Source organism: Varroa jacobsoni, unplaced genomic scaffold (assembly GCF_002532875.2).
Source record: "Varroa jacobsoni isolate VJ856 unplaced genomic scaffold, vjacob_1.0 scaffold_910, whole genome shotgun sequence".
NCBI classification, from domain to species: Eukaryota; Metazoa; Arthropoda; class Arachnida; order Mesostigmata; family Varroidae; genus Varroa; species Varroa jacobsoni.
The window spans coordinates 83,309-96,078 of record NW_019213812.1 but is presented as its reverse complement, the minus strand read 5'-3'; the positions used below and the strand labels follow the sequence as shown (position 1 = coordinate 96,078).

Genomic DNA, 12,770 nt, shown 5'->3' with positions numbered 1-12,770 from the left:
AGCAAGCACTTTATTATAGTTAGCAGACACCAGAAGTAGCAGGCGGAGCATTTCGTGTATACGAACAAAAACGCCGCTTCGCCGACACTGCTTCGAAATCAGCGCACACGAGGATTTCGTCGTCGGCTCGAGCCGCAATTCGTGTAAGAAGCGCGCTTTCCCAGCGGTCCAATATTGTTGGCTGGTTTTTCCCATTGGCTCAAAATGCACAATCGTTTTGCCAGCTGACCAACCTTCTTCTTCGCGCGGACATCTATCTCCTGAGACGATGATTGAAATCATTTCATCGACGGTCGGGGCTGATTCGAGGCACCGCCGCGTTCGTATTGGGGGGGGGGGGAGACCTAATGGAAAAATAGGCGAAGAGGGGACCAGCCAGCTAACTAATCCATAGATATGAGTGGTGGCAAGAGTACGGTAAGATATAACAAAAAAAAAAGAACAAAGAAATTGCAGTTCTGCTGTGGTTTGGACAAGTCAAGATACAAACGAAGAGGGTTTAAGTGCAGTGGAGCCGATTTTCGTCGTTGTGGTGAAAAAGTCGATCTAGTTGAGATACATCAAAAGGATGCGAAAGTAGAAGATGACAACGTCACGTAGACGGACATTCTAATATGGCTGTGATGATGCTGTTGTATCAACAAAAATTTGTGTTCACCGACGGCAGAATCAAGGATGAAGGAACTGATTAAATTGCATAAGTAGTACAAGTAACAGTAGGCAGGAGCGCACGATTCCACCATGGTCGTCATTTGCCACTGAAAACTTAAGCATTGAAATGTAACCTAAGTTAACAGTTAAGGGTGACAATGCGTGTTTGCAAATTGACGCAAAATGACGTCCCATTATCCAGTAATTGTAATAACGGCACATGACGTTATCATCGATGACGGCAGAGTTATGAACATAATATTTACTTCATATGGTAAGAAGTACTTATAAAAATAAAAGTTTATATATTGAAGAGATGACAGAGGAATTTGTCTGTTTGAAAATGCTGGCACGTGTACTATCCATTGCGTATCCGTACTTGTTTCTATCAGATCTGCGCTTAATAGCTACTACGTTGTTCCTGATAGTTTTGTTTGTATTTTTTTTTGATAGGGCTGAGCGAATGAATTGTGGTTCAATAGTTTTTAATCTTCTTATTGAAGTGGTAAACGTATTGCTCATAGCATAATTTTATTTGGTAGGGCGTTTCAGTGAAAAATAAAAACCATGAAGTTTCATTTCTTGTTTGGGTTTTTGATCGAACCGTAACGGGTCAATGTGACATATCAATATATTATGGTTGTTACTGTGTGTGCTTGATAGATTCTAGCTTGCACCAAACGCTAAATGCCGATTTAAAAGAGGCTCAACGACGTCTCTGATTTCCTTTTAGTAGATTTTGAAAATAATTACCAAAGTATTGACTGTCCGCCGTAGGGTCCACCAAGTGATCGTTACAATAGGTGTAGTATCAGCTTTTCTAAATTTTCACTGAAGTGTCAAGCTTACTAACGATGAGTAATTGCGTTCCCGAAATCTTTTCTCCTCATCATCATATATTCCGGCAAGAGAGAAAAACCATTGTAATTTAGATAGTATTTACCCTCTTGTTCGCACCTAAGGAGCGACATCAATTGATAGAATGACTATTCGATTTGAAAGCAGTAAAAGCAACGGATTTTGCAGAACGTCGTATTTGTTCAAGCTTTTTCTAATTGATATGAAACTGTTGCAATAGACAAATAAAGAATAAGCATTAAATTATCACTATTGCAGCTCTATGGACTGGAAATGTGCCTTTTTCGTGCAAAGCAATTTTTTTCCTAATTGCTGTAACATATACCGATTTTGTCTCTTCTTCCATCTTTAACTATTCTATATATACGGATATATACACTGTTGCTCTCTCTTATCATAGAAAGCAACAGGAAAGATATAAAAGAATTTTTCAAACATAACACCTTTTTCGAGCAATAGTAGTACACGATAAAGTAAAGGCAGTGTTAACAATGCTCTGCAGTCGTTATTAATTTATTTAAATTGTTATTTCATATTTTTTCGCGACAATATCCAATAACATGACTGCGACATGAAATTGAGTAGCCCTCAGCTATGGTAGCTGCTGTATTGATGCTAGTGTTGCTGTTGTGGAAATATCTAACGTAGCGTAGTGTAAGAAAAGTTCAACAAAGCTTAGCTCTTTCATGTTTGTGCATGTTTGCCCGTGAATTTATACTTCAATATAAGCCTATTTTTTTTTACAAAATCTTATTATTTTAGCATGAGCAAGTTTAAATCTAATTTTAGGTCAGTGCTATTAAGCGTACATATAAAGAATCTCCATGGGTTAAAGGAATAAGTGTTGTAGCTAATTCTAGATAATCGTTAAAACGTATCTTTCTTGGTTACGCTTTGCGTAATACTATGATTTTTCAGGCAGTCGATAAGTACGTACACTATAGATGGATTGAAACAGCACCGATTTGAACTTACGTGGAGATTAGCAGCGACCTGATGTGTCTGCAATCGTTCATTGTTTCTTCTCCGTACCCGCTGTTCCTGGGTACATTCCTCGTATTAAGTAACCGTAGATATTGCCGCTAGGTATTGAACGGCTTAAATTTTACGTACGTATTTTACATCGAAAGCCTTAATTGGAAAACCTAGGGAAAAAATGAGTCGGAGTGCTTCATCAGTGCAGTTAGCTCTATGAGCCGAGTATTACTTATGCATGCTAAGCAGACAACAACCGAACAGTGCATCGATCCGCATTTTGAAACATATTTGGTGGCACTGAAATATAGTACCTACCTGTATGTCTTTACCATTTTTATCGGCAAAAGCTCCTGAGCACGTCGGCTTTTACAGCCAAATCTGCAAGTCTTTAATCTTACCGGCTGTCAAGGCTCTTAAAGACGATTTTCTACGCGGTCTTGTTTCGAAATTTAATCTAAGAACAATTTAGAGATACGTCGATGTATCATGTAATGCTACTTTTTATAAATGGTATCACTTGATGAAAATTTTGACGTACTATTAGAAAATGATTATTAATAATTTAGAAACAGTCAAATAGTTAACCGCAGCTTTATCGCTTCGAAGTTCAGAGACATTTAGACATATAACCGACCAAGCGTTTTATTTATTTAAAAAAATAGCAATTTTTGGTAAATCGTAAACCTACGGTGCTTTTAAGTAATACAGCAGCGGTCAAAGCTTGCAAAGGAAGAATTGTAAGGCATTTAATTTTTCAGGCAAATTAAGCCTCGCAGAGGTAATAGAGCGATTTGTTTCTTACTCATAAAAAGCGTTACTTAGAGTACATTATTGCCGATATAAATATCAAAGCCAACTTTGAACTCGATCACGCTGCTGAGCACGTGAGTGGGCTTGTCAGAGGTTGCAAAACGTTTGTATCTTTTAAATTTAGAGCGGCGCGTTCCTTCAAATGATTTGAATATTATTGCCGGTAACTCCAACATTGGAATCGAGCCATTGGGATTTCTGTAAATACTTCCGTTGAAATCGATCAGATTGCCTGTACAGATCAGTCTATTCCGCCCGGATTTTTTTGTCTTGCAAACTCTGTGAATCTATAAAACTCAATACGAATATTTATCTCCGCCAGATTTGTTTGGTAACGTTACCGCTTAGTCAGTTACTTGCTGACCAGCTAAAAATGTAGAGCTAAAAACCTAATATTATTTAAAATAGTATTTGCATTTTCTGTAGTTAGGTATACCGTAGCGAAGTGGCATATCGAAAAGCAATTTCGTCGTGTTTTGAAATGTCCATTTTGTTACTAAGCTTGCTCGCATAGCCGAAACTCGAAGGTGGAAGACTTTTAGTTTTAGAAAATATCCGCGGTAGAGTGGCTAGTGCTTTAATCCGTAGCTGCGAAGGGTAGCGTATTTATGCAATATCAAGTTATACCGGTGTCGGTCTACCGTGGAGACATCCTGCCCCTTACCTTTAATTTTAATCACTAAATTCAAACTCAACAGAGTAAATGATAATGTTTCGTTAAGTCCTTACTGTTCCTTTCGAGTGTTAAGTACGTGAGCGGCTTCGACATGTGTTGCCGTTTAGATTTTCAGCGGATATAAATAATTATCTGCGAGATATAATTATTAAGATGCTTGGGACATGTACTCCATCCCATAGTAGCAGATACAAATGGTATTCTGCTCAGCTTCTTTTTTACTACCGACAAATCATCCAAATTCATTACCCATTAACAGTTAATATATTTACAAATTCTTAGACAAATCGATATAGATATCTATGAATATCTATAAAAAATATGTAGCAAATAGCCATACATTTTTTAATTTGTGGTCGCTATTCTCACGTTGCGTTGGTAGCTATAGTAACCCGATTCCCCTTAGCTGACACGTGATTAATAATTTCGTAAGGTAAATATTGACGAATGTACATTGTTGACCCTTAGCAACATTTTTGAAACATGCATACGCCTAGCAGACCCATGGTTACCGTTGTACGATGCCATGGCTTGTACATACTCTGCTACGTGAAGAATAGATCAGTCTGCCAAAATGAACTTTACCATTTAGTCAGGGTTCTTTCTGCATTGGTCAGACTCAATTTGTTTCCATGTTACGGATGAATTCAATGCTAGTTAATTCGCACCGTCGCCACTGACCGATACGCCGATATCTATTACCATCTGTACTCAAAGTAGAAGGCTTCCTTGATTGTTGACTTGATTGAGAGTTGACTAAGGGTACATTTCAGAAATAAGGAGATTCTGTACTAGAGAGCGCTTATGAGCCACGTAGCTAGCCGACAGATTTGAGCCTTATCTTCTTGTAAATGTTGCTATTAAACCTCAACCTATAGTGTTCCACTGATTTAACCCAGTTCCATGAAAGTAGATTTGCAACAGCAACCATCCGATGGATGTCCAACGTGCGCGTGATTACCTGGCCTTTTTTGGAGAACAGACGAACATTTTGCTTACCAGCTGCCGGTAATACACACCTCTCGTTTTATGAGCTAAGTTAGCTCATGCCTATGCTGCATCATAAAGTCATGCCGAGTGATCGGTACAATGCTGTTGTTTTTACATAATTAGATCCAAACAGAACATAATTAGATCATTATTTTGGTATTACTAAATATTGTGAGCAAATCTGCAAAGCTGGAATCGTTCGCACTTTCTAAATTGGAAGGAGCCGTCAGCAGTTGTCGCGCAATTCATGTCATCACAAACAATACGACATGACGTCAGCTCGCCGTTCGTTCTAGTGCAGCTGAATCCACGGGTATATTCCATGAGATGGTAGAATCCCGTGTATTTCCGTCAAAAAACGTCAGTTATACTCAGCTTCAGGGATGAGCTAGCGAAAGGGCTCGGTGGAAATTTACATACCAAGAACTACTTTCTTCATCGAGGATTACCGCTGCCTAAAGTAAAAGGAACTACCATGTCAATATTGACAGTAGTACAAATCGCAGCCATTAAAGTGAACATTAAGCGAAGCAGTAAACAGAAAATATTGTTAGCCTTTTGACGTACTATTTGTATGATTTTGTTTAGACGAAAGCAACTTACTAACATTTGCTATTCCGCTAGACTAGGCTGATGTTGCCTCACGACGGCCGTTGCGGCCGAGATTGTCTCTCCTAAAGCCGGTGCCTATTTGTCCTAGCCCCTAAATCCATCGTGGTCCAGCTAAGTCAACAAGATAGACCTGCGCGAGTGCACGCTTGTGTACCTTTCGGAAGTTGAATGGACTAGGAATGAAGTCCCGCAAAATGCCATTTTTTTACACTAAATCATAAGAGGAAACGTAAGAAGAACAAAGCAAAACATGAATCACACTCAGAAAAACAACGAATACATGACCGTAGCTGAAGACTGTGATATTCCTGTACATTGTGTGTTGTGCAGTGCCGATGCGGGCTTCGGCGTATTATATTCTGCCTGATTATCAAATGGCGATTCAATTAAATATTTTTCGTCGATTTGAAAAGGAGCAAGCGCCGATTGTTTTAGAACAACTAACTACACCGCTCCGCTCTGGGTACTTCTCCAGCAAGTGGTTTGGGAAGTAACAGCAATAATTAGAAAAGCTGTTGCACTGACTTTTTTTTATTAGTGTAACCGTTTGAGAAATTCGAATCAACCTGCTTAAAAGAAATGACGATTAAATTATTTCCGCAGCAGGCGAATGTCTCTTGTTCATTATGAACATTATTCAACTCCTAGAAAACTGGAATTTGTGACACGGATAAATTAATGTACATTTCAGGCTAAGACCTTGCTTTATCATGACACTAGACGTCAGCAGCGAGCTGACCATTGATGATACTAGCTTTAGCTAAGTTAAATAGCATTCACTTAACTAAATCTAGCTAAGTTAAATAGTATTTATTTAGTATTAACTAAATTAGCCAACCTTTATTTATCTAATTTACTCAACTAAATTTCTTACGGCTCATTCAATTTTCTCTTCTTGCGCTTGTCTTTGTTCATTGCCTATTCCAGACATTACTTTCAAAGATTATCAACAATGCTTCTGTGGCACGCAGACTTAACATGGAGCCTATTATTTCCGATGCTGCGATAGAACCTGCTGATCCTTTCACCATGAATGAATCAAACTCCATTGAGCCGACTGAAGATGAATGGGTTCTATACGAACAGAGAATGAGGAGAAAGTTGCGATTCTTTTTCATGAACCCCATTGAAAAATTCCAGGCGAAAGGTCGTCTACCGTGGAAACTGGTCTTGCAAGTCGTAAAGATCATTGTTGTCACACTGCAGCTCGTGCTTTTCGGTTATGACAGCTACGCGTTTCAACGGCAACATCGGGACACGAATATAGCCTTGGACCACATGTTCCTCGAAGATTGGACAGCTGCTAGAGAGGTAGCCTCGTATCCGCCATCCGCAGGCCCCTACGCCGTCTACACGAAGAAAGACTTTTACAGGCATCTCGATACAGTTGTTAGACGCTACACAAATGTTACGAAGACAGCAGTCGCCCCCCTGGGCTACGATACCAAAGATGGCGAACTGGGCAACTTGACCTTTTGCAAAACGCAATACGGACTAAGACATATGACGCCGTATAATGAAATTCTGATCTTTGATAACATCCAGCAGACGGAATGCCTTACGGTCGAGATGCTGTGGAAGAAGAATGACAAACAATGGCAGAACTTTTCAATGAAGGACTATGCAGAGAAGAACAATTTTAGTTTAGAGTTTGAGCGCCTCATCCAGGCGAATGTTATGTTTGCCCTAAAGACGGTTTACCTAAAAAGTATGAGTCCATTCGATCTGCCCGAATGCTACAAATACGACGTGAACGTTAAGTATAATAACGCGGCGCATGATGGTCAGATTTTAATCACGCTGACGACCGCTAGTACAAAGCTGAACTGTCAGACCAATATACATTATGAAGCAACAAGCGAAGCGGAAATTATTTTCCGTCAGTTCATGAACGGCATCGTCATTCTCCTCTGTTCTAGTTCGTTAGTACTGTGTTTCCGATCGCTTTTACGGGGCCAAGCTTTGCGGTCACAAACAGAGGTGTTTTTTTGGCAGAAAAACCGTACCGCATTGACGTGGAGTGACAAGCTTGATTTTGTGGACTTTTGGTACGTTATGATTATTACCAATGACGTGCTCATTATTATAGGGTCCCTAATCAAGATACAACTTGAACAGCGCTTGATCGATGGGACCCAATATAATTTCTGCAGCACTCTATTGGGTTTCGGCAATCTGCTGGTATGGGCGGGTGTTTTACGTTACCTTGGCTTCTTCCAAAAGTATAATATTCTCATTCTGACAATGAAACGAGCCACACCGAACATTCTGCGTTTCCTGTTGTGCGCTATACTCTTATATATGGGATTCTGTTTCTGTGGATGGGTGGTACTTGGTCCGCATAACATCAAATTTCGGTCGCTTAGTTCAACGTCAGAATGTCTCTTCGCTCTGATGAACGGCGATGATATTTTTGCGACGTTCGCTATTATGGGAGAAAGCACTGGTGTGATATGGTGGTTTTCTCGAATTTATCTCTACATGTTCCTCATTCTGTTCATATATTGTGTGATTTCGTTGTTTCTTTCAGTCATTATGGACTCTTATGAAACGATACGGGAATCATATGATCAGGATGCTTATCCATCACATCTATGGAAATTCATCAATAAGAAGGATACACTGAATAAACAAAGGTTAAAATCAGGATGACGAACGGAAGTTCTAAAATGGGCCATCCGAATTCTTGGAGCCAGCCTCACTACATCTCAATGGCCCAATAGAATCTTCAAGAAATAACCAAGAACTTCTAAAAGATCTATTTGGTAGACGTTTCTTTTCACAACAAAGGCGGAACCGAACAGCAAATCAAGGCTATAATGAGCCTGGGTATTGAACTTGGCGCAGTTAACCACGATTATATATAAAAAAAATTAGGGCATTAATGAAAAGTATCCGCTGTTCTTTTATTAAGACTCATAAAAGCCACATCTACTGTGTGGTTTTGTTGTTTTACCAGTTATTACAAACTTTAAAGCTACATAGGTTTATTTCCCTTACTACTCGATCATGCCACTTGATAATAGAGATCTATCGAAATATCTGTCGAGTTCGAAGCAGTATGCCCCGTTTCAAATGTGTACGGCTTTCTGATTACCGGACGCCAAATGGCAAAAGAATGAAGCGTCGACAGTCAACCATGGAGCGTTCCATAGCTGTAGTAAAACAATCTGTTTTGTACAAAGGTAGAACTTGTATCAGCGCAAGGGAACCAAACTTTATTTTTGGTCTTTTATAGCCATAGCTGCATAACTTTTCAAGTGATCTAAGCACGTCTGAGATTACATGGCACGTTTTATTTTTCGGTGAAACTGAGGTGCCGTCAATTTATCGCACTTGGTCTTTCTGCTATTCCTCATCATAGTATATATAATAGCCTTACAGGATTCAATTTCAGAGACGGTAAGTCCGCTGTGCGGCAGACTGCCCCTAGTGTGACGTATTTTTGGAACTTGCCAAATAATTATATGGCTATTGTTTTGCCCCAATCAGAATAACGTAACGGTTGAGCCAAACGTAGTTGTAACGGCAATTAATTAGCGTTATATAGATGTTTTATTGGTAATTGGAACTGCTGTTATTAATTTGTACAGAATACATAAGATCCGGATATACAGATATAATTGTTTGTGACAGTACTTCTTCCTGACGTTGAATTTAGCAGTGCGCGTACAGCCGCTCGTGAGGTTCATTAATGGCGGAGGTAAACATGAAATGTACCTATTAAATCTAATTGTACGATGGAGATAGTCTAGGGATTCGGGGATGCCGTCGTATTATACGAAAGAGAAATGATATGTGAATGAATAAAGGAAATAATTCTAAAAAATTACTTGCCTACTACTTATCTTTGATTACTTCGCAACCGTTTTTTGTTGCTTTTGAGGAACCGTGTGCACGGACGAGTAAATTTAAAACGGCATTATAAACTGAATAGAGTCTTTAAATTTCATAATACACTATGAATAAACAAGTTAACATACATAGTTGGTCACTAAAAGGGTCAAATTAGATTGCCAATCAATGTCCGCTTATTCGAAATCGAAATCGTGAGTTGAGGTTTGCTAAATTCTTACAGAAAATCAAAATGCAGACCCGTTTCCTCAATAAGTTTAAAAGGTCTGAATATAAATGATAATTTTAATCACACTTACGTTAATCATTTTATATCCCTACTTATTTGCTAGGCGTAAAAAGTCCAACACTATATATGTATTATGTGTATACCTTATCGCGTACGTATTTACATTTTACACTACGTTTCGTAATATAGTTCAGTTTGGGTTTTCCTGCTTAATTGTTGAGAAACTTTCATCACTTACAATCAGTATAACACAATAAAATTTATCGTTACTGGGAAAAGCGAGGAGCATGATGGAGCCGATGGAGGCGCGAAAAAAATGTTCGTCGAAAAAGAATAGATCTCGTAGGTGTTAACCAGTGTTCGCGCAGATTTGCGCAGGTACTTGTGGTCGCCCATAGGAGATTGTTATACACGAGATGCACAAAAAAATCATGTTGTGACACGCCAATGTCAATTTTTCGAGACTTAGCTATATACCACAAGATACGTAAATCCATTTGAGATAAAAAGAAGAATAAATAATTTATCGATTGTCCACACTTTCGTGGAAGTCCACGTTACTTAAGGTGGCTTAATTTCATAAAAGTCTACGACATTTTTAGTGGTATTAGTATTCAATATTTAGACACATAAGTTTAAAAAGTGTACATGTGCAATATACATAAGAACTGAATACACTATGTACAATACACTTTTATTGGTTATGACTTTACTTTTGAAGTGGATCCAATGTTAATTTTGCACGTGCTTATCATCAGATTTTCGATGTGTCCAAACTTGTATCTACCTGTGTGTAAACTTTGAATGCGTTTTACAATGGACATCATTAAATCGTTTCTAAATAAGATTATTTCATACAGGTTAGCAGCGTTTCCGTGAATGTTTACTAAGAGAAGCGAGTTACTGTTGCAATCATTGCGGCACGAAGTGTCTCTACACCCGAATTCGAACCTAGAACCACTAGCTAGGAAAAGCTAGCTATGCTACTTTCAGTGCTTCCACACCAACACTGCATACAATATATGATGCATGGTCGATTAAATAGGCCAGATACGATACGACGATTAGTTTTTGCATCCTAATCGTAAAATGAGATTATTAGCTTCAGATGAGCTCCTATAATCGGCATGATTTGCCTCATTAAGCGCAAATATCTTTCGAACTGGCGCGCAAACGAATGCAAACAGTCGTATCATATAACGCTGTATGTTGATTTGTTTATATCACACAACCTCTTTTTATAAAAGAAAAAGGAATTCAACGCAAAAATACCTCCATGAGCGAATATTAAATTGTCTTCTAGTATGCAGGTGCTGAGACCAACGTGAAGTAGTCGAGTACCTTGACCGACTCTCTTTTCGTTTTTGCTGTAGGCGGAAGATAAAAATGCATTCGTTTACAATAGGTTTTGGCACCGACACCACACATTGAGTACAAAGACATTATAAACCAAATTCGTCAATGGGAAAAATGTTTTTTATACAGCCATATCCATCTTTATCGCATCGTGAGGATCGTAACCGATCAACTTAAAATGTTCTGCTTTCAACTCCCAAAACGGTGTTTCCTCTGGAAAATCAATCTCAATTTTCGGAAACGGGCGCGGTAGTCTTTCTAACTGCTTCTGAAGTGGTGTGACATGATTTAAATAAACATGAGTGTCACCTGTCGTATGCACGAAGTCGCCCCCTTTCAATCCAGTCAGACGAGCGATGATGTGCGTAAGCAGAGCGTAAGAGGCAATATTGAACGGAACACCGAGGCCCATGTCGGCGCTGCGCTGGTACAGTTGACATGAGACTTCACCTTTGGCGACGTAAAATTGAGCCAGACAGTGACAGGGCGGAAGCGCCATCTTTGGCAAATCCGAGACATTCCATGCCGATAGAATAATACGTCGGTCGTTTGGATTGCTCTTTAGTGTGCTGATGATCTGAGCAATCTGATCAACTCCCTGGTTCGTGTAATCGGCATGCATATTTGTGTACTCAGCACCGAAATGGCGCCACTGGAAGCCGTACACGGGGCCTAAATCGCCTTCTTCCCTGGCGGTAAAACCAAGACTGTCCAAAAATTCACGAGAACCGTTGGCATCCCAAATTTTTACTCCTTTCTCCGACAGCTCCTTGGCGTTGGTAGAGCCTCTAAAACAAGATAATAATAGAGATAAAAAGAACACGATATAACTCAAGCGACTATTTAAACAATGGGTGAATAGTTTCCATGAACAGTTCCTGTTTAGTGCGCGAGTTCGAGATCGGACTTATAAACATTCTATTACGGTTTTCTGTAATTACCTCAAACATTCTTTCCCTTCAGTACATCTGGAGTAACCAGTATGGAAAATTAAGTCATAATTACGTATATAATGCGCTCGAAATTACGTACCTGAAACGCATTTGATAGTCAACACATGCCTCTAAATCACATAGTGTCTCAGTACAGAAGTTATGTTTTTTTTATTCCAGTCAATGAAACATTCAAAACCACAACTTGATTAAAAGTTGAATTGTTTTCTCGGTTCTAGGTATGCTTTATGCATGAAAGCTTATACGCCAGCGGGTTGTAAGTTAAGAATTTTTAAGACCTAAACCGGCATATCAAGCAAAAAATTTAGTAGAATAAATCAGTTGATTAAATTTATCTGCGTGCAAAAAGAAACGTAGATAATATTAACTCGACTAAGCAAAATATAAATCGAGCCACGATCGAATCCAATTGCTGCTTATGCCTGTAGGCAACCTGAGCAAAACAGAGCTATAATTGTTACGACCTCACAGTCTAAAACAAATTGAGTCTTTACATTTATGTATGGACTGGAATAATCCTCAAAACGGCAAAGTATACCCCTTTATAGGTAAAAATAATCTGATAGCAAAAACTATTCTACTTTGAAAAATCTGACACTGAACTCTATTTCATTATTAAAAATAGAAAAAAGAGCATAAGAAAATCTGTGGTAAATGGTTAGCGCGGTTTGTACCTTTCAGTATCAAGACAGTAAGGTTGAACGGTAGCGATGCCATTGACTACTTGGCTATTATCTTAGACTAACTGCGGACCGGATGACGAACAAGTTCATACATTTAGTGTGTAACAACACTATTATAT

At 38.9% G+C, this 12,770-nt stretch overlaps 2 protein-coding genes across 11 annotated transcripts in view; one reads left to right on the top strand and one right to left on the bottom strand.

The window, feature by feature from the left end:
• The first annotated feature begins 347 nt into the window (after positions 1-347).
• Positions 348-9,407, top strand: LOC111264891 (mucolipin-3). 5 transcript variants are annotated; one of them, XM_022841135.2, is made up of 3 exons: positions 348-925; positions 6,503-7,623; positions 8,106-9,407. In XM_022841135.2, exons 1-3 carry the CDS (start codon positions 923-925, stop codon positions 8,122-8,124), a joined length of 1,143 nt encoding a protein of 380 aa, XP_022696870.1. In that variant the 5' UTR covers positions 348-922; the 3' UTR covers positions 8,125-9,407. The 5 variants fall into 5 exon arrangements, with proteins under 5 accessions (XP_022696870.1, XP_022696867.1, XP_022696869.1 ...); XM_022841132.2 differs by adding an exon at positions 2,428-2,554 and having other exon boundaries at positions 350-925; positions 6,503-9,407; XM_022841134.2 differs by adding an exon at positions 2,428-2,572 and having other exon boundaries at positions 350-925; positions 6,503-9,407.
• A 925-nt stretch (positions 9,408-10,332) lies between these two features.
• Positions 10,333-12,770, bottom strand: part of Ts (Thymidylate synthase) — a 4,134-nt gene continuing 1,696 nt past the window's right edge. For all 6 annotated transcript variants that reach the window (XM_022841148.2, XM_022841152.2, XM_022841149.2 and 3 more), the window contains one exon: positions 10,333-11,803. In XM_022841148.2, coding sequence (XP_022696883.1) covers positions 11,137-11,803 — 667 coding nt within the window. In that variant the 3' untranslated portion in view covers positions 10,333-11,136. The remainder of the gene's footprint in view (positions 11,804-12,770) is intronic.